Here is a 21778-nt window from a genome sequence, read left to right as displayed (position 1 = left end):
TTCATAACCTCATGAGAAATGTTGAAATACAGAGAGCTGAAGCTGAAATTTTGCACTTAATATCACTTGTTGAGGAACTTTGTGTTAGGGTACCTGGGTCATCGACCAGGAGTTTTGAGTTTTGCATTACTATTGAGCTTTGATTTTTATTTTGTTTATCATTTCTAGTCTTTTGGTTTCTTTGTTGGAGTTCTCTGCCTCATGGTTTATGTCTCTGTGTTTCATAGTTGCTCTGTCTCCCCTGTCAGCTGTATCCCCTTGTCAAGTCCACTTGTCTGTGTTATGTTTCCTGTCTTACTTTGAAAGTCCATGTCGCATGTTAATGTATCTGGTTTTGCTTCCCTTGTCTTGTTAGCCCTGATTTGTCCCAGCTGTGTTTCCCTCCTGTCTCCCATTCCCTGATGGCTCCATCTCTGTATTAAGCCCTGTGTTTTCTTTGGTCTGTGTCGCAATCTCCATTCTCCCATGCTGTCCGTCCACCTGCCCGCTGGCCAGCCCAGTTTAGCTAGCCTTCAGTTTTTGTAATAATAATATTAATGGATTGGATTTATATAGTGCTCTTCAAGGCACCCAAAGCGCTTTACAATGCCACTATTCATTCACTCTCGCATTCACCTACTGGTGGAGGCAAGCTACGGTTGTAGCCACAGCTGCCCTGGGGCAGACTGACAGAAGCGAGGCTGCCATATTGCGCCATCGGCCCCTCTGGCCAACACCAGTAGGCGGTAGGGTAAAGTGTCTTGCCCAAGGACACAGCGACCAGGACAGAGAGCCCAGGGATCGAACCGGCGAACCAGCCTGCACACAGCCTAAACATGACACTTTGAAATATAATTTAAAATAGCCAAATTTAAATATAACCAATCAGAATTTTTTTTATTTATTACTTTTTATTTAGCAAGTTTTAATTTTGATTAAACTGTTTGTTCGTAACAATGAAGGAGATAGCATCTCCGTCAGCTATCATGATGCAACTGCTGTGACAAATTTTGAGATAATTATATAATTTTTATTTTGCTGCTGAATCTTAATAGTTTATCACAGGGTGGGAATTTCAAGCAGCAAACTGCTTCTGTTTTTAAAAAACTGTTTTTATACATCACATTTTAAACAGGCCCATCTTACTTACAGATATTTAGTTGTTTAATTAGATGATCCCACTGTTGTGCAAAGTTTGACATGTGAGAGAATAACTTACTGTGAAAATGATTTTCTACAGAGCTAAAGCTGAAATTGTAAACTTTATGTTGCTTCAGAATATGCTAATCTAATTATAGTTTTTAAATACAATACAAGTTAAAAGTATAAAATATAACCAACCATGGAAAAAGAATGGCTATTAACCATTCCAAAATAATAATAAAAAAAACTATATATACAAGACATATTTATTATTGTTATTAATATTAATAACACAGGCAAGCGGAAAAAAGAAAACTCCAAAGCTCCTCCTCCTGTTAGTTGTATTAAATAGTTCCTCCACCATCGCCTCTCCACTCAGTTCTCAGCCCACTCAGACAACATGCTGGTGACTCTCTGTGCTCTCATCACTGCTCTAACATGTAAAGTCTAAAATATATTGAAGAATAGACTTCATGTTACAGTTAAATGTCAGTGTGTTTCTCTTGACTCCATGTCTTTTTGTTGTTTGCAGGTGTGAGTGGTGTGACGGTGCTGACACAGAAACCTCCTGTTTTATCAGTGAGGAAAGGAGAGACAGCCACCATGGACTGTAACCTGGGGACTGTTGATAACTATCCTGCTTATTGGTATAAACAGATTCCAGGAGGAGTTCCTCAGTTTGTGCTGTATTTTCATCATAGCTATAGTTCTCCAACCTATGGCTCTGGGTTCTCTGCTCCAAAATTCACATCCACTCATCAGTCAACAACAGATTATCGTTTGATCATCAACAATGTGGAGGAGGGAGACTCTGCAGTCTATTACTGTAAGACATGGGATGACTCTGCTACCAGTGGGGTATCACAGTGATTCACACTGTGACAAAAACCTCCTCACAGATACTTCTGCTTTTTGATGCTCTTTCACATGCTGAAAAAAAGACCCATCCGAGAAACACACTGAAATCCCACCACCTCCAAATACTGTGTTATTTGTTTTGTTTTGTTTTTTAAATTAATTTTAATATTCATCATTGAAAATATGAATAAAGCAAGCAGAGGAATATAGACATATTATTCAGCCAAAACATGTCAGAAGAGGACTAATACTGTATATAACTAAAAGTTATCTATAAGTAATAGAAATTTAGTAAACACCAGTCTCAGCTCTTAAATAGTGATAACTATACATCAGGCAGAAATAAATATAAGACGAGAAGAAAACGTGTGATGTGTGAGGATAAGGGCATTTGCATTTAAACTACAACTGTTCTGAATTTGTTGAGACTTGTTCTACCTCATGTTCTTATAAACGTTACTGTTTATTCTTTTCACATAAGTCCTGCTCACATTTCAGCTAGAAAGAGATTGGTGTTAACACCTAAAACTGTCAATAATCAGTTATATAATATTTATTCCCTTTACAACAATATTTTCGTGAGCAATATGTCATGACAGCCATAAGTGTGTCGGTTGAACATGAGCCAGAAACATTTAATTGATGTTATTTGCATTATAAATGATTTTTTATTCTATGAATGAAAATCATTGTGTTGAATCTCCTCCTCCTTTGGTTTGCCTCTCCTCTGTGTCTTTAAGTGTCAGTATCGCTTCACTTCTCACTGCAATCTCACTCACATCTCAGCTGAACAGTAAAGATCATTTACACCTCACACTGACAACATGCTGTGGATCCTGTGCACTCTCATCACTGCTCTAGCATGTAAGATCTTCTTCTCATTCCTATTTTTTATTCCATATTTAGAGCTAAAATTTACCTACAGATTTTTCTGTGTTTCCTGGCAGATGTTGATGCAGTGATCGTGTTGACCCAAACACCTGCTGTCCACACAGTTTCTCCAGGTCAAGAAGTTGTTCTCAACTGCAACATAGAGAGATATGATAGGAATTATGTTAGATGGTATAAACATGTTCCTGGAGAGGCTCCTCAGTATGTTCTAAGATTTCATTATTCTGGCAGCTCACTTGAATTTGGAACAGGATTCTCCTCAGACAGATTCAACTCTAAATCCTCATCAAACATTGATTACCAGTTCATTATCAAGCGAGCAGAGACAGGAGACTCTGCAGTGTATTACTGTCAGACATATGATGACTCTGCTTCTGCGTACGTATCACAGTGATTCAGGCTGTGACAAAAACCTCCCCACTGATACTTCTGCTTTTTGATGCTCTATTTTTCACATGCAGACAAAAGACCCATTCAGCAAACTCAGTGTAAACCCACCACCTTCAAATAGTGTGTTTATTGTTATTTTTGATTTATTTTAATGTTCATCATTGAAAACTCATCCACTTCAGACAGTCTGCTAATAAATACTGAATTACTTGTTTTGATATATTTTTACATTCATCACTGAAAGTATAAAATATCGAGGAGTATAATGACCACCAACAACACAAATTGCCATATATATGTACACAATTATGTGCATTTTAAATTATGTGCATCTAACACAATTAAAACTATTATGTGTGTGTTTTTAAATAACAGCAATTTGACAAACGGTTTCCTAAAACTCTGATAACTGTCACATTCTAGCTGCAGTAAATGACATTAATCAACCCAAATGGATACTGATAAAGTTGCATAATAGGTTTAAAAATGTTTCATATGAAGTGAAAATGCAGCTAAATTGAATTTTATCTGTTGCTTCTCTTCTCACTACAATCGTTTTCACATCTCAGCTGAATATTAAAGGATGTTTACACCTCACACTGACAACATGCTGGGGATTGTCTGCTCTCTCATCACTTCTCTAAAGTGTAAGACGTTCTTCTCATCTGTTTCATAGCCCATCGTTTTGGAGAAAGACATTTCACACATGTTCTTTCTGTGTTTGTTGGCACATGTTAATGCAGCGGAAGTGTTTATCCAGATACCTGCTGTCCACAAGGTTTCTCCAGGTCAGGAAGTTGTTCTCAGCTGCAATATGGTTCAATTATGTTAGATGGTCTAAACAAGTTCCTGGAGGGGTTCCTCAGTTTTCATTCTGGCAGCTCACTTGGCGTTGGAACAGGTTCTCTGTCCCCAGAGGTGGGAAGTAACCAAGTACAAATACTTACTTACTGTACTTAAGTACAAAGTTTTCAACAAGATGTTCTCAAATGCAACATTGAGAGAGATGATAGGAATTCTATTAGCTGTATAAACAAGTTCCTAGAGAAGATCATCTGTATGTTCTAAGATTTCTCCATTCTGACAGCTCAAAAGCTTTGAAACAAGATTCTCCTCAGAAAGATTCAACTCTACGTCCTCATCAAACATTAATTATCATTTAACTATCAAGTTCGCAGAAATAGAAGACACTGTACTTATCACAATGTGTTACAAACCTCTTGGCAGTACATATGCTTTCTTAGACTCATTCACTTGAGTATAGTCTAATCAAGAAAATTCAGTGTAACATACAATGTTCAGATAATGTCTTATTAAACATTGGATTGCTTATTTTTTTTTTATTCTTTTCTAACCTTTAACCTGCTCAAATACAACATTAAAAAAGCTGAAAGCTTTTATGTCGGCTGGTACAAACAGGTTCCTGGTTCTTCTCCTCATTTCTGAGATTTCATCATTCTCACAGGTCAGCTGCATTTTCAGCAGGATTCTCCTCAGACAGACTAATATCTAAATCCTGATCAAACACTGATTTGCAGTCTTTTATCAATCATGCAGAGACAGGAGACTCTGCAGTGAGTTCCTGTCAGACATGGGAAGACTCTCCCAAAAATGCTCCGTCATAGTGAACCAGACTAAACAAAATCTCATTAAGAGACAGTGAATCTCTGTTTAATTCAGATCAGTAATGAGTACTTAATTAAGTCTTACACAAAACAAGTGACAAGAAGGAAAAAACACGACTACACACAGAGAGACACAGTTATAAAATACAAACAGATGAAGTGAATGAGATGTTGACAGTGAAAGTTGGTCTCTACAGGATGTTTCAGTTCCTCTCCCCTCATCAGTGACAGTCAGGAGGTTTTTGTACAGCCATGTATACAAACTGAATCACTGTGGTATTCGGACAAGGCACCAAGCTGATTGTGACAAGTAAGTGCTTTTTAACTGATCATAAAACAAGAGAGATTTTGCAAAAATCTGCTGATGACTACTTAATTCAATATTTTTCTTGTTTAGCATCATTTTTTATGATTTTGTACAATCTGAAATAGTTTCAGGTTGTCTCATATACAGGAGACATGAATTACTTATGTTTAAAAAATGTGAAATGGGGTCAAACCAGTTCTCTGACAATGATGTGAAATATGTTGTTTTTCTGTTCTTATTGCTTTTAATTTATGTTTAGGTTGGTATTTCAAAAACATACATAGGCCCATTTTCTCTTTCTTCAATAGTAGTTAACAGTGTTACTGAAGTTCAAAATTACTTTGAAGTGACTAGAGCCTGGCCGTACACTTTTCTTTGACGTGAAAGAAAATTACCCACATTAGCTGACATGTTATGCAGAAACCTGTAGAATTTAATCAAAGACATCTTACATGGAAAGTTAAAAAGTAACTAATCATATTTTATTTGGTAAAAATATAAAAAGAAATTCAAACAATATGTTGGATCCATATATTTTGGTATTGTACATTAGTTTTGTTTTCTTCTAACTTCATCACAAACGTTATGTTTATTCTATATTGACTCTTCTTGATTTCTTCTGGTTTTATGACTTCATGTCCAATTTCCTTCTTTCTTTTATTTATCTTTTTTTGTTTTCTAAACATCTTTCATGTATTTTCAGGCTCCAGCCTCCCTCCTCCTGTCCTGACAGTCTTCTCTCCGTCCAGTGCTGAGCTCCAGTCCAACACAGCTTCTCTGGTCTGTCTGTCCAGTCAGTCTGTGTCTTTTGCAGATGTGAGCTGGTTGGCTGCTGGGAGTCCAGTGAGCAGTGGGATCTCTACCAGCACTGCTGTTCAGAGACCAGACCAGACTTACCAAATCAGCAGCTCTCTGACCATCCAGACGTCAGACTGGAACATGGATAAGGTTTACACATGTAAAGTGTCTTTGGGCTCACAGACTTCAGAGAAAACCATCAAGAAGTCAGAATGTCCCACTGAATAGTCGAGGACCAGAATGTGCTTTTAAAATCTGCTTCTTTACTGCTTGTGCTGTTTGCTCATTACAGTCTTTACATGTTAGAAATCAGAATAAAGCAAAAGGTTTAAGTCATGTATTCATCTGCAGATTGTTAACAAGTATTTTCAGGAATTCATGTTTTGCCATAAATTAATAAAAGCATTGGTTAAAATAAATAATAAATTGTGTCACTGTTTTGTTAGTAACATAAATTTAAAACGATTAAAATGAACTCTTAACTTTTAGAGAGGGGCACACGGAGGAAAACAGCACTCATAAGCACACCACTTTTTAAATGTCTTCTTCTCATAATAAAAACATTAGTATATTCTGAAATACACGCTATGTAATATTTGAACACTAGAGAGCATCATTTAACAATACTTCCTGAGTATGAGAGAGGGCAAGTGTCACTGGTTTAAAATGTTGGTTGTAAACTTGCAAATGAATCTTCACACTCGGTTAGTGAAGCATCACCTCTCTGCTCTTCTGTTTCTTCAGGATGCACCTGCAGGTCTTAGTAACTCATTTATAACCTCAAGTAAATGACATATCAGCTCTCTGTAAAATAAAATGGAACTGCTGTTTTTAATGGAAATGTTTCAGTTCATATCATTTGATCATTCAGAGACAGCTGAATACTGTTAGACCATGACACATGAAGGCAATCTATTTCTTCCACTTTTATGAAAAGGCGTCTCCTTCAAACATTTGCAAGAAAGTTATCTTCTCATAAAGATTTCCCTTTATATACCAATTGTGCTATTTTTTTTGCAACCTACAATGAGCAATACTTTAATTACTCCAAGATACAGCACAATGGCATCTACAGGGATTTCACAGCCTAGTTTTTTTCTTAGTGTTAGACATGCACTGTCCCAGTATATTTGAATTTTGTTGCCTACCCAAAGATTTTGTGAGTGGGTGGCATTCATTTCATTTCCTGCTGTTGTCACCCACATTCCTTGCTTTTAAGGTCTAAGAAACACACAAATTCAATTTTCCCCAAGTAAGTTCTCTTCAATTTGTTGAGCTTGTGTGTCACCCACATGACCAATCCTCCTTTGCTATTTGTATGCCTAGTTCTTTTCCCCCATTTTGTTTTAATGTAAGTATTAATCCCTTTGTTCTTCTGGAGGCCTTGGTATTATTTTCTCATTATTCTGATTATACGCTTCAATCAAAATATATACATTATGTTGCTAATAAAGAAACAAATTAAGACAAAAGAAAAAAAAAGGAGAGGAGGAGACACAGCTCCTCCTCCTGATAGTTCTATTAAATGGCTTCTCCAGCAGCTTTTCTCCAAATCAGTTCGTACTTCACACTGACATGATGCTGGTGACTCTCTGTGCTCTCATCTCTGCTCTAACATGTAAACACTTTGATTTATATTGCACACATGTATACTGATGTCAATATGTTTCTCGTGACTTCATATCTTCTTGTTGTTTGCAGGTGTGAGTGGTGTGACGGTGCTCACACAGAAACCTGTTTTATCAGTGAGGAAAGGAGAGACAGCCACCATGGACTGTAACCTGGGGACTGGTACTAATGCTGCTCGGTGGTATAAACAGATTCCAGGAGGAGTTCCTCAGTTTGTGCTGTGGTTTCGTTATGACTATAGTTCTCCAACCTTTGGCTCTGGGTTCTCCTCTCCAAAATTCACATCCACTCATCAGTCATCATCAGATTATCGTTTGATCATCAGCAATGTGGAGGAGGGAGACTCTGCAGTCTATTACTGTCAGACATGGGACAACTCTGTTAATGAGTACGTATCACAGTGATTTACACTGTGACAAAAACCTCCTCACTCCTTACTTCTGCTTTTTGTGCACAAACTCAGTGCACCAAAGGCACACAATTAGTTCTTAAACATTGCTTTATTGAATTTATTCATTGTAATTTTTTTTCATTTGCACTTTCATTTTAAATTTAAAAAAAAAGCACCAAAATATACACACATTATTCACTCATAAAGTCTCACATCTTCAGCTTTCAGTACCATTGTGGTGTAAAATACGTTTGATCAAAACATTGTCAACATGTTATTTCTGAATCAGATTCCAAGCTGTAGCCTCTAGTTGCAGAGAGAAGAAGCATGTTAGTGAGGTAGAAAGAGAATGTAAACATTTATAGATAGACAAACTGTGTTTGTGTATGCCTATTGTTTTTTCTTTTTTTTAGATAATCAATGTATCTAATTTGTTGTTATGAAAGAGGAATATACTGCTTCACTGAGTGAATGGGTTAAATTATTAAATTAAATTAAATTAAGTTAAATTATTATTATTATTATTATTATTAATACAGATGGTACTTTTTCCTTTGGGAAGGTACCATGTGTGCAGTCTACAATTCGGTTGAAGAAAGATGTTGAATGTATTTAATTACTGTAGAAAAATAATTGGTTTCTGTGCATTTTTTTTTTACCCTGGCAATAAATTACAGTCAATTAAGTCAATTAAGCATCATGAGGCAGAGTGGGGGGTTGTTCCCTATTTTCTTGCTGGGAGTTGGCAACACTGCTAGTTAGGTATATGTAAATATTGATTAGATTGTTTGATATTTCCCCTAAGTACTGTTTAAAATACCAGAATATGGAGGATGGTGTAGGTTTAAGTTTATTGGATTAATACATATATACCAACAAGATAGTGTACATCACTGTCACAACAGCATTTGTATTCATTCAAAGGCTTTATGGCTTTTCCTTATAATAACTGGTGGGCCGGTGTCCCAGTCCAGACCTGGTCTCAGGTATGCATAAAAACCCTTTATTTAATTAGAAATCCCAGTCTTCAATTACTTCAATACTACAAAATATTACATACAGTGCACTATACAGGTCATCAGATGTTCAAGATGGGCTTTATGTTCTCCAACAACTGCTCACACTGTCAAGCCAATACACCGGACAATTACATCCATGCTCTTTGGTTCTGTTCACCAGTTCAGAAGTTTTGGCGCGAGATACGTGAATACTTATCAAAGTGTCTGAAATGTTACATTTCAACTTCCCCTTTAGTGTGCTTGTTGGGCATCTTAGATTATGTCACTACAGAAAAGAATATAGCCCATATGGCTGCCCTATGCATTGCCAAGAAAACAGTCCTCGTGAACTGGAAAAGTAAAAATAATCTTAATTGTAACCAATATAGAAATTATCTAATATATCACATTAGTCTTGATCAGAGATGGGCAGTAACGCGTTAGTTGTAACGCGATTACTTTTTTCAAGTAACGAGTAAAGTAAGGGATTACTATTGCAAAAACGGTAATTAGATTACCGTTACTTTCCCGTAGGAACGCTACGTTACTGCGTTACTAAAACCGTGATTTTTTTGCGAGAATGTCTCATGACAGTGACGTAAGCAAGTGCGACGTTCATGACAACAGCTGTGTGCAGATCAACAGTGGATAATATATCAGTGCGGGAGAGGGTATGAGCGTGCAGCGTTTAAAGCGTGGAAGTACTGACGTTATTTTAAGTTTGATTCCATAAAAAGTGACAAAAACATTAGCGTCAGTTGTGCGTGGGAAGAAAACTTCTTTTTACAGCGAAAAAAACCCCTAAACTTCCAAGCAAGCACCGAGTGCACTACGACGTAATGGGAAACTCACAGAGAAACTCGCGGATTCCTCAACTGACCGCTGCGGCACACCTGCACCAGGGTAAACCTCCGCCTACCGCACTCCTGCTTTACAGGTGAAAATAGACCGCTAGTCTTTGACTTTATTTATTTTCTGCTGTGTTTTACTTGCATCTATTTGAAAGAGTGAGTGTAAACACGAAAAAAAAATATTTTATTTTATGTGCTGGAATGTGCAGAAAATAGGTTTAAATGTTAAACAAATTTCTTCCAGTCAGAGAATGTTGCATATAATTTAATTTTTGCTTGATGCATAAAGTTAAAAGATTAAAACTAATAAAACAAGTTAAAAAAAGAGACTTTTCCATTTGATTACATTTTGTATGATGGATTATGTAGAAAAAGTAGAATTGGGCTGAAAGATCTATCGCTTTATCACCTATTCAGGTTGTAAATCGTGTTTTTAAAAAGTAACTAAGTAACTAAGTAATTAATTACTTTTGAAAATAAGTAATCAGTAATTAGTTATTGATTACTTTTTTCAAGTAACTTGACCAACACTGGTCGTGCACCAGTAGGAACTCAGAATCCACTGGACCAGAGACACACACTCCTCCACCGTACTGGAGGAGCTGGAGTCCATGTTTTTCTTCATTCTACCAGCTAAGACACTGACCATAACCAAATACAAAACTAGTGAAGAAACACTCAGAAAAAGTAAAAGGGGAAAATGCCAGTGACTCCCACGTGTAAAATCATTTGTTTTGATTGTTCTTTCATCATTGCCCGTGTTGTGCACCTGTTGTTGATTGCATTAAGACTAAAGCAGCTGAAATTGATTAACAATCTAACAAACCTCTGCTACTTGACTGATCAGACCAGAAATTTAACATACTTGATGCGATACTCTTAAAAAGTGTTTCTTTAATTTTTTTGGAACACCATATATTTTCTGTGCTTCCCTTTCACTGGATGTTCTTAATGGTTTTTCATAGTTTGGAACTTTTAAGCTGAAAACTTAATGTTTCTACAAATAATGCTAATATCATTACTGTCATTTTCTAGGCTTTCAGACTTTTATGGCATTTATAGCTCCTGAACACTGTGTATTTTCTGGCTGCAGCCTCTGTGCTCCTGTGCTGATTAACAACCCCCTCTGCTACTTAACTGCAGCTGGGGCTGATCAGCTAATGAGGCTCTCCCTCTATCAGGAGGTGACTCGGACTGGAGGAGAGAGCTGTGCTGGGAGAAAAGCTGCAAAAGCAGTCTGATCAAGTCAGTGTGAAAGTAGTCAGTTTAGTGAGGTAAATATACAAGAACCTCAGCATCATTAAAAATATCTAACAGTGTTCTCTAGACGGTGATGAATTCAAATTTAGCAAATTTTAGATCTTGGCGTATTTTTTGAATAAAACACAAGTTTAAGTAAAATATAACCAACTATAATCCTGTCTCATTTTAGATGTGGAGAAAGTAACCATTATAAAATTCAAAACAACAATCAAACGAACAAACAATAAATAAATGAACAAAGGGGAAAAAAGAAGAAAAAAACAAGACATTACCAACATCAGTGTTCATGAAAATAATGTTAATGCAGCGGAAGTGTTTATCCAGATACCTGCTGTCCACAAGGTTTCTCCAGGTCAAGAAGTCGTTCTCAGCTGCAATATGGTTCAATTATGTTAGATGGTCTAAACAACTTCCTGGAGGGGTTCCTCAGTTTTCATTCTGGCAGCTCACTTGGCTTTAGAACAGGTTCTCTGTCCCCAGAGGTGGGAAGTAACCAAGTACAAATACTTACTGTACTTAAGTACAAAGTTTTCAACAAGATGTTCTCAAATGCAACATTGAGAGAGATGATAGGAATTCTATTAGCTGTATAAACAAGTTCCTAGAGAAGATCATCTGTATGTTCTAAGATTTCTCCATTCTGACAGCTCACAAGCTTTGAAACAAGATTCTCCTCAGAAAGATTCAACTCTACGTCCTCATCAAACATTAATTATCATTTAACTATCAAGTTCGCAGAAATAGAAGACACTGTACTTATCACAATGTGTTACAAACCTCTTGGCAGTACATATGCTTTCTTAGACTTATTCACAGTATAGTCCAATCAAGAAAATGCAGAGTAACATACAATCTCCAGGTAATGTCTTATTAAACATTGGATTAACCTGCTCAAATACAACATTAAAAAAGCTGAAAGCTTTTATGTCGGCTGGTACAAACAGGTTCCTGGTTCTTCGCCTCATTTCTGAGATTTCATCATTCTCACAGGTCAACTGCATTTTCAGCAGGATTCTCCTCAGACAGATTAATACCTAAATCCTGACCAAACACTGATTTTCAGGCTTTTATCAATCATGCAGAGACAGGAGACTCTGCAGTGAGTTCCTGTCAGACATGGGAAGACTCTCCCAAGAAAGCTGGTTCATAGAGAAGCAGACTCTGGCCAAAATCTTATTGAGAGACAGTACAGCTCTGATTAATGCTGGCCAATAATGACGACTTTATTAAATCTTGCACAAAACAAGTGACATGAAGGAATAAACATGACTACACAGAGAAAGACGGTTATAAAATACAAACAGATGAAGTGAATGAGATGTTGACAGTACAAGTTGGTCTCTACAGGATGTTTCAGTTCCTCTCCCCTCATCAGTGACAGTCAGGAGGTTTTTGTACAGCCATGTATACAAACTGAATCACTGTGGTATTCGGACAAGGCACCAAGCTGATTGTGACAAGTAAGTGCTTTTAAACTGATCATAAAACAAGAGAGATTTTGCGAAAATCTGCTGATGACTACTTAGTTCAATATGTTTCTTGTTCAGCATCATTTTTTTATGATTTTGTACAATCTGAAATAGTTTCAGGTTGTCTCATATACAGGAGACATGAATTACGTGTTTAAAAAATGTGAAATGGTGTCAAACCAGTTCTATGAAAATGGTGTGAAATATGTTGTTTTCCTGTTCTTATTGCTTTTAATTTATGTTTAGGTTGGTATTTCAAAAACATACATAGGCCCATTTTCTCTTTCTTCAATAGTAGTTAACACTGTTACTAAAGTTCAAAATTACTTTGAAGTGATTAGAACTTTTCTTTGATATGAAAGAAAATTACCCACATTAGCTGACATGTTATGCAGAAATGTGTAGAATTAAATCAAAGACATCTTACATGGAAAATTAAACAGTGACTAATCATATTTTATACTGTAAAAATACAAAAAGAAATTCAAATGATATGTTGGATCCATATATTTTAGTTCATATTTTATACATTAGTTTTGTTTTCTTCTAACTTCATAACAATTGTTATATTTATTCCATATTGAGTCTTCTTGATTTCTTCTGGTTTTATGACCTCATGTCCAATTTCCTTCTTTCCTTTCATTTCTCTTTTTTTGTTTGTCCTTCATGTATTTTCAGGCTCCAGCCTCCCTCCTCCTGTCCTGACAGTCTTCCCTCCGTCCAGTGCTGAGCTCCAGTCCGACACAGCTTCTGTGGTCTGTCTGTCCAGTCAGTCTGTGCCTTTTGCAGATGTGAGCTGGTTGGCTGGTGGGAGTCCAGTGAGCAGTGGGATCTCTACCAGCACTGCTGTTCAGAGATCAGACCAGACTTACCAAATCAGCAGCTCTCTGACCATCCAGACATCAGACTGGAACATGGATAAGGTTTATACATGTAAAGTGTCTTTGGGCTCACAGACTTCAGAGAAAACCATCAAGAAGTCAGAATGTCCCACTGAGTAGTCGATGACCAGAATGTGCTTTTAAAATCTGCTTCTTTACTGCTTGTGCTGTTTGCTCATTACAGTCTTTACGTGTTAGAAATCAGAATAATGCAAAAGGTTTAAGTCATGTATTCATTAGCTGGTTTTCAACAAGTATTTTCAGGAATTCATGTTTTGCATTAAATTAATAAAAGCATTGATTTAAAAATGTGTTTTCTTGTGAATAAATGGGATTGTGCCACTGTTTTGCACTAACATAAATTTAAGGTGATTGAAATGAACTGTTACATTTTAGAGAGGGGCACACTGAGGAAAACAACACTCATAAGCACAAAATTTTCAATTTTCTTGCTCCCATAGTTAAAACACAAGTATATTCTGACATACAGACTAAGTAATATTTGACCACTAGAGAGCATCATTTAATATTTCTTCATAAGAGTAAGAGAGAAGGTAAGTGTCACTGGTTTAAAATGTTGGTTGTAGATTTGCAAATGTATCTTCACTCTCGGTTAGTGAAGCATCACCTCTCTGTGCTTCTGTTTCTTCATTTCCAGGATGCACCTGTAGGTCTTAGTAACTCAAGTAAATGGCAAATAGGCTCCCTGTAAAATAAAATGGACCTGCTGTTTTTAATGGAAATGTTTCAGTTCATATCATTTGATCATTCAGAGACAGCTGAGCACGGTACGATGTTTGCCTAAACCTAACTTACTGTTAAAGAACATTAATGAAGTCCAGTTATGAAACTAAACCTTTCTGCATCTTTCTGCTGTCATTTATTGTTTTCCATTGAACATTAAAACCATTACATATAACCAGTCGGTAATATCTAACAAGAACAGAAGTTGAATGAAAAACACAAAACACTGTGCAGAAGACCCAGGACCATGACACATGAATGCAATCCATTCCTTCCACTTTTGTGAAAAGGCGTCTCCTTTAGACCTTTGCAAGAAACCCATCCTCTCATAAAGATATCCTTTATATACACATTCTTTGAGCTATTTGTTTTGTAACCAACAATGAGCTTATTTTTTTTTACCACAACATCCTCTTTAATTACTCCAAGATACAGCATCATGGGATCTACAGGGATTTTGCCACCTATTTCCTTTCTTAGAGTTAAACATGTATCGTCCCAAAATATTTGGACTTTCATGTCCAAAGATTTTGTGAGTGGGTGTCATTCATGTGACCACATTGCCTCCTGCTGCTGTGACTCACATTGCTTTTAAGGTGAATGTAAGGAGTAATATTTTAAATTCAATACGGTACTTTATGGGCAGCCAATGCAAGCTAGCTAGAACAGGAGTAATAGGGAAAAATTTCCTGGTACCAGTCAAGAGGCGGGCTGCTTCATTTTGGTCTGTTTGTAGTCTAAGAAGAAGAGAAGAGGGAAGACCGTAGTACAAGGAATTACAATAATCCAACCTGGAGGTCACAAACGTTATCTTAGTGAACTTCTCAAATCACATACTCCTGCTAGAACACTTAGATCCGCCACTCAACTACTTCTGACCCAACCCAGATCTCGGCTGAAGTCCCTGGGTGACCGTGCGTTTGCTCTGGCTGCCCCGGTACTGTGGAATACCCTTCCTCTCGACCTCCACGCATCTGATTCCATTGCACTGTTCAAATCACGACTAAAAACCCACTTATTCAATCTTGCCTTTCCCTCTAGTTAATATTTCTTTTATGATTTTATATTATGCACTTTTATGCTCATTTAACTTCTTGTTTGCTCTGTACCTGTTGCTTTCCTATGTATCAGTGACAGCTACCTGTTTGCATACCTAGTACTTGCTTTGGTCCTATTTCTATTATCTTCCTTCTATTCTCTATGCTACTTGTTAAGCACCTTGGCATACCCTTGGTTTTTAAGTGTGCTTTATAAATAAAGTTTATTATTATTAATACAAAGCTTTCACCATCCCTGAAAACCAAGTTATCAAAATATTCAGTTTGAAGTAATTTGATTGAAAACATTAATCCAGGAAAGTATTCAGGAAAGTAATCACTCTAGAGTTGTGACTGACAAAAGAGCTCGTTTAAAGAGCTTTGATGAGATTTGACCCAATGCGAGAAAAAAACTGAAATAAACACTGAATTACTTTTTTGTGACTCATTTTAACATTTATCACTGAACATATAAATAAGCGAGGAATTTCAATATGTGCACATTCATCTGCAATAACACAAATGATTATACACAAAATGCTAACAAACACACAAATGTGTATGCTGCTGTATGTGATTTGCTTTAATTACATAAATTTGATGTATACTAGTCTATAGTGTTAAAACTGTTACATTCCAGCTGCAGTACATGTGGCAATAATCAGACTAAAAGGATAGTGTTTGTTACACAATGAGGTTGTGTAAAATAGATACATGTAAATGAAGAACTGTCAACTGTCAAGAAAACATTTTTATATATAAACTGAAAATGCACTTAAATTTTAGTTGAAAATCGATCATAAACACACTTGGGTAGAAAGAAAATGGAACGTGTGGGCATAAGGACATCAGTTATAAATATTTGTTTCTTTTACATTAACTGTTCGAGAACATTATTTTACGACAGACATGAGCATGAATGATGAATATGAATCCAAAACATTGTGAAACAATGTGAACAACAATGACAAACTGCTCATAAATCATTTGATCTATGAATGAAAGTAGTTTTGTTGAACCACCTCCTCCTTTGGTTTCCTCTGTCTTTATAAGCTCCAGTATCTCTTCTCACAATCTCACTCACATCTCAGCTGAACAGTAAAGATCATTTACACCTCACACTGACAACATGCTGTGGACCCTCTGCACTCTCATCACTGCTCTAACATGTAAGATCTTCTTCTCATTCCTATTTTTTATTCCATATTTAGAGCTAAAATTTATCTTCAGTTTTTTTCTGTGTTTCCTGGCAGATGTTGATGCAGTGATCGTGTTGACCCAAACACCTGCTGTCCACACAGTTTCTCCAGGTCTAGAAGTTGTTCTCAACTGTAACATAGAGAGATATGATGGGAATTCTGTTAGCTGGTATAAACAAGTTCCTGGAACGGTTCCTCAGTATGTTCTAAGATTTCATTATTTAGTTAGCTCACCCAGCTTTGGAACAGAATTCTCCTCAGACAGGTTCAACTCTAAATCCTCATCAAACATTGATTACCAGTTCATTATCAAGCGAGCAGAGACAGGAGACTCTGCAGTGTATTACTGTCAGACATATGATGACTCTGCTTCTGCACCCGTATCACAGTGATTCAGGCTGTGATAAAAACCTCCTCATTAGTACTTCTGCTTTTTAAGAAACTTTTACATGCAGAAAAAAGACCCCTCAAGAAAACTCAGTCAAACTCACCACCTTCACATAACATGTTGATAAACACTCAATTTTTCAGTTTTTAATGCTTTTTAATCTTTGTTATTATGAGCATAAAGAACAAAGCACTGAAATATGTACATCTTATTTACTCACATCAGCCCAAATGATCATTTAAACCAAACTATCCAACATACAGTATTATATGTTGCTGTTTTTAATAAATTTTATAGACTCTACTCACATGTCTAACTGTTACATTCCAACTGCAGTTTAACTTATTGTTTAAAACAAAGTGTTGTTAACATGCAGTTAAACAAAAATACAAAGCTATACTGAAGATAGTTTAGAACATCTAGGACATCTTCATTTACATTTAGTTTGTATTGATCACAAACATATTTATAAGGCGGAAAGAAAATTTAGAAAGGTGAGGTAAAGAACACTAGTAAATGTTTGATACTTTTACAACCACTTTTCAAGAACATTATTTTTGTCAGACATGGTGATTAAACATGACTTTGGTAATTCTGATGGTGTCATTTGTTGTAGTTATTGTATTATTATTGTATATATTTGAGCTAGTCAGTTTGAGCTAGATCAAATGATGAAGCTCAAACTGACTGACATAATACTCATGGGAAGGAAATAAACAGTATCTACTCAGTGTCTTTTCTTCTTCCTGGAATTCTGTCAAGAATACTTGAATGTCACATTTAGTTAAGCAGGACTCAGAGCTGTGCAGTCAAAAGGGGTTTTATTTACAACACCAGGTGAGTTATTTACATATATACGGGAATAATGCAAAGAAGGTTCCAGGGATTTGAAGAGAAGGTCGGGGAAAACTCACTCACGCTACTCTTTGTTTCAGTCCATAACAGGAAACACAATTCCACACTGTGACTCACTCTCACTCATGCTTATCCATGTCAGGTCCAAGGGAAACAAGCAAGGATCCAGGAAGATCTATACAGGGAGACGAAGACAGATGTTAGAAGAAATACCAGGGAACACAGGGAAGTACACTAGAGAGAGCCGGGCCTACACTAAAGGAGGTAAGTACAACGAGGAACTTAGGAGGAACGGCGCTCCAACAAGGCCTTCAGTACTGCCTGGATCGATTAGCAGTGACGAGCAACAGGTGAGTAGCACGTGGGTGTAGAAGCCAAGAGGACACAGGAAACCAGACGACGACCTGGCAGAAAAGGTGAAGAGCAGCAAAAGGAGCACCATGAAACTTTAATGAATTTTATGTATTTTCACTTAAATAATTAGTACAAGTGCCCATAAACTACCAAATGATGATCTGTAAATGTTCTTGAAAGTGACTGTTTACACTTCACAGTCATGTCAAAAATACATTTCTTGTATTTTCCTGCTCTATTAGCTGGTCCAAAGGCTATGTGCAAATAGAAATTATAAAAAATAAGACTTTTATTTGCAAAAGCAAACAGATAGCAATAGTATGTTCCCCTAACATCACATGCTTTGTTATTGATGACTAATGAATAAAAAGAACAACAAAGAATACAATACTAATTTAGAATTATTTTACAACAAACGAATGCCAACAAATTGAATAACAAAAGCACAATAAACATTCAACTTATTTGAAATGAATAAGACTTTGACATAAATACCAATTTTTGGTTCACAAATACACAAACACACACACACACAAATATATATGACCTGAGGACTATTACTCTCAGTGGTGGTCGTTGTTACACACAGATTCAGTATTCATCAGTGTGTAATTAGAAACACATTTATAAGGCAGAAAGAATGCCAACCCAAATTTATATTTGGGTTGGCATTTCAAAAACATAGGCCTGTTTTCTCTTTCTTCAATAGCAGTTAACAGTGTTACTGAAGTTAAAAATTAATTTTAAGTGATTAGAACCTGGCCGTACCATTTTTTTTAAAGAAAGAAAAATGCTCACATGTTATGCAGAAACCAGAATTAAATTCATGACATCTTACATGAAAAGTTAAAGAGTAGCTAATCATATTTTATTTTGGGAAAACTTATAAAGAAATTAAATTGCTATGTTGGGTTATGTCTGTATATTTTTGCAAATAACAGTATAGTAGTATTGTTTTCTTCTAATTTCATAACAAATATTATGTTTATTCCATATTGACTCTTATTGATGTCTTGATTTTTTTTGTTTTCATTATTTCATTTCATTTCCTTTGATTTTTCCTGAACATCTTTCATGTATTTTCAGGCTCCAGCCTCTCTCTTCCTGTCCTGACAGTCTTCCCTCCGTCCAGTGCTGAGCTCCAGTCCGACACAGCTTCTCTGGTCTGTCTGTCCAGTCAGTCTGTGTCTTTTGCAGATGTGAGCTGGTTGGCTGCTGGGAGTCCAGTGAGCAGTGGGATCTCTACCAGCACTGCTGTTCAGAGACCAGACCAGACTTACCAAATCAGCAGCTCTCTGACCATCCAGACATCAGACTGGAACATGGATAAGATTTATACATGTAAAGTGTCTTTGGGCTCACAGACTTCAGAGAAAACCATCAAGAAGTCAGAATGTCCCACTGAATAGTCAAGGACCAGAGTGTGCTTTTAAAATCTGCTTCTTTACTGCTTGTGCTGTTTGCTCATTACAGTCTTTACATGTTAGAAATCTGAATAAAGCAAAAGGTTTAAATCATGTATTCATTTGCTGGTCATTAACAAGTATTTTCAGGAATCATGTCTTGCATTAAATTAATAAAAGCATTGGTTTAAAAAAGTGTTTTCTTTTCAGTAAATAAGAAATTGCGTCACTGTTCAGTAAGATGTCTCACTGAATAGTCGAGGATCAGAATGTGCATTTGAAATTGGCTTGTCTACTGCTGTTTGCTAAAATATATTCATGTTGGAAATCTGAATAAGGCATAAGATTTACACCATGAGTATATTTTCTTGTCATTACTGCATAGTTTTAGGAATTCATGTTTTGCTGTCTTTTTCCTTATTTTAATAAAATGCAGTTTAAAATATTCATACATGAATTTTTATTTTTATTTTACATAAAAAACCTTAATTAAAGTGTTGTTCATTTAAACTGTACTCATACTTCTTTCTTTCTTGCTTTTGTTGTTTTCATCTTATTTTTGCCAGAAAAGGCTTAAGTATGTGTTGTTTGTCACAGCGTAATGTACAATCGCTGCACACCAGTGAGCAGCGCTTCCTAAGTTTAGATAAACATACAAAAGGTCACAGTGACACTAAGATGACGTGTTGTTTCTACCCTGCATTAATTTGCATCCTCAGTCAGTGAACCATCACCTTTCTCTCTCTTCTCTTCTTTCCCAGGATGCACCTGCATGAGTTCATCTATTATTTATAGATATATGTAAATGAAGAACTGTCAGCTTTCTGTTTTAACTAGTCAGTTTTCACAGCCGTAGTCATCAAGTAATATTTTTATTTTTTCTCGTTAAATATAAAACGGAGTAGAAGAGCTTCAGCTGTGCACACCATCTTTTTTTCAATCATGACCCAATATATCATATTATTATTTTAACATGCATTTAACATGCTCTAAATTACATTTAATAATAAGACAGAATTAAACAAAAATTAATCACCAATTCTAAAGTCTGACTAGAGATACTGTTAGTATTAGTGGTCACTCATATTTCCAGGAGGTGTTCATCAGGTTGCAATAATATCTTTCACAGTCAAAACCCTCCAACAGATTTTTCAGATTTTTCTCAAATAAAAAATGGCTTACTTGCTTTTTTTTTAAGAACAAGGGGAAGAATATTAAAAGACCTGTACCACAGCGCTTTACTTTGTGTCAAAGACCTCTTTACTAAGCAGCCTTAGGTCCACTTGCTGACTGTGTATAAGTTTGCAGTGTGTACTGGATAAACTCCCGTTTTTGTAATTATTCAGTTTAATTTCTGCTGTTACTGATAGATAGATAGACAGACACTTTACAATTATGATAAATATTACAATTAAACCTACAGTTTAATGTAATATTTAGGGGAAGGGAGACATCAGTAACACCCAAATTCAAAATAAAAAAATAAGTTAGCCTCCACTCAAGACAATATCACAAAGTATGCAGTTTTACCCAAAGCTCCTCCTTCTGTCAGTCTCTCAGTTTCAGTGACATATTTAATGGTTCACACCTCCTCTAATCATCCCACAGAGGCAGTGAAATTTCTTTCCAAGTTACAAGTCCATTCTCAGCACACGGTGACAACATGCTGGTGACTCTCTGTGCTCTCATCACTGCTCTGACATGTATAGATCCTCATTTATACTTCAGATTAGTTGTTATTTGTTGGATTGATATTTCAGTGGGTTTCTCTTCTTATCATTTGCAGGTGTGAGTGGTGTGACGGTGCTGACAGAGAAACCTGTGTTATCAGTGAGCAAAGGAGAGACAGCCACCATGGACTGTAACCTGGGGACTGTTACTAATAGTGAGGCGCGCTGGTATAAACAGATTCCAGGAGAAGTTCCTCAGTATGTGCTGAGGATGTATCATACCTGGAGTTCTCCAAGCTATGGCTCTGGGTTCTCTGCTCCAAAATTTACATCCACTCATCAGTCAACAACAGATTATCGTTTGATCATCAACAATGTGGAGGAGGGAGACTCTGCAGTCTATCACTGTCAGACATGGGACAGCTCTGTTGATGAGTTCGTATCACAGTGATTTACACTGTGACAAAAACGTTCTCACTGATACTTCTGCTTTTGGGGACTCTTTCACATACTGTACACTCACAACTCTTTTACACGCACGTTTTCGTCCTTAATCAAGTTTTGAATAGACGATAATTTCAGTAAGCTTTATAGCGATAACTGTTGCATTCCATCTGCAGTAAAAGTAATAGTACTCAGTAAATCCTATTTACTC

General features: G+C 36.4%; 3 protein-coding genes and 1 gene segment (V, D, J or C); all 4 read left to right on the top strand.

Moving 5' to 3' along the window:
- The first annotated feature begins 1522 nt into the window (after positions 1-1522).
- Positions 1523-6287, top strand: LOC147332694 (immunoglobulin lambda-1 light chain-like). 4 transcript variants are annotated; one of them, XM_086290678.1, is made up of 4 exons: positions 1523-1562; positions 1655-1963; positions 5152-5196; positions 5897-6287. In XM_086290678.1, the coding sequence occupies exons 1-4, from the start codon at positions 1523-1525 to the stop codon at positions 6217-6219; spliced, it is 717 nt and encodes a 238-aa protein (XP_086146804.1). In that variant the 3' UTR covers positions 6220-6287. The 4 variants fall into 4 exon arrangements, with proteins under 4 accessions (XP_086146804.1, XP_086146802.1, XP_086146801.1 ...); XM_086290676.1 differs by having other exon boundaries at positions 1655-1979; positions 5162-5196; XM_086290675.1 differs by having other exon boundaries at positions 1655-1991; positions 5162-5196.
- Positions 6288-7563: 1276 nt separating this feature from the next.
- Positions 7564-13697, top strand: LOC147332693 (immunoglobulin lambda-1 light chain-like). Of its 5 annotated transcripts, XM_086290672.1 has the most exons (5): positions 7570-7609; positions 7693-8000; positions 10494-10504; positions 12549-12583; positions 13271-13697. In XM_086290672.1, exons 1-5 carry the CDS (start codon positions 7570-7572, stop codon positions 13591-13593), a joined length of 717 nt encoding a protein of 238 aa, XP_086146798.1. In that variant the 3' UTR covers positions 13594-13697. The 5 variants fall into 5 exon arrangements, with proteins under 5 accessions (XP_086146799.1, XP_086146798.1, XP_086146796.1 ...); XM_086290673.1 differs by lacking the exon at positions 10494-10504 and having other exon boundaries at positions 7564-7609; positions 7693-8001; positions 12545-12583; XM_086290670.1 differs by lacking the exon at positions 10494-10504 and having other exon boundaries at positions 7693-8005; positions 12543-12583.
- Positions 13698-16383: 2686 nt separating this feature from the next.
- On the top strand, positions 16384-19465 carry LOC147332692 (immunoglobulin lambda-1 light chain-like). The gene is made up of 4 exons (XM_086290811.1): positions 16384-16423; positions 16508-16841; positions 17839-17960; positions 19137-19465. The coding sequence occupies exons 1-4, from the start codon at positions 16384-16386 to the stop codon at positions 19457-19459; spliced, it is 819 nt and encodes a 272-aa protein (XP_086146937.1). The 3' UTR covers positions 19460-19465.
- Positions 19466-21116: 1651 nt separating this feature from the next.
- Positions 21117-21574, top strand: LOC147332691 (immunoglobulin lambda variable 3-21-like). The segment is given in 2 exon segments: positions 21117-21156; positions 21240-21574. Coding segments are annotated over 2 exon segments (375 nt in total).
- The last annotated feature ends 204 nt before the right edge of the window (positions 21575-21778 follow it).

The sequence above is a fragment of the Aulonocara sp. 'chitande type north' Nkhata Bay genome, linkage group LG4 (genome assembly GCF_057382095.1).
Source record: "Aulonocara sp. 'chitande type north' Nkhata Bay isolate Kocher_YH1m ecotype deep benthic linkage group LG4, A_spYH_male_GT1.1, whole genome shotgun sequence".
In the NCBI taxonomy this organism is placed as follows: domain Eukaryota; kingdom Metazoa; phylum Chordata; class Actinopteri; order Cichliformes; family Cichlidae; genus Aulonocara; species Aulonocara sp. 'chitande type north' Nkhata Bay.
Note: the sequence above shows the minus strand (reverse complement) of the source record. Positions and strands in the feature narration are given on the sequence as shown.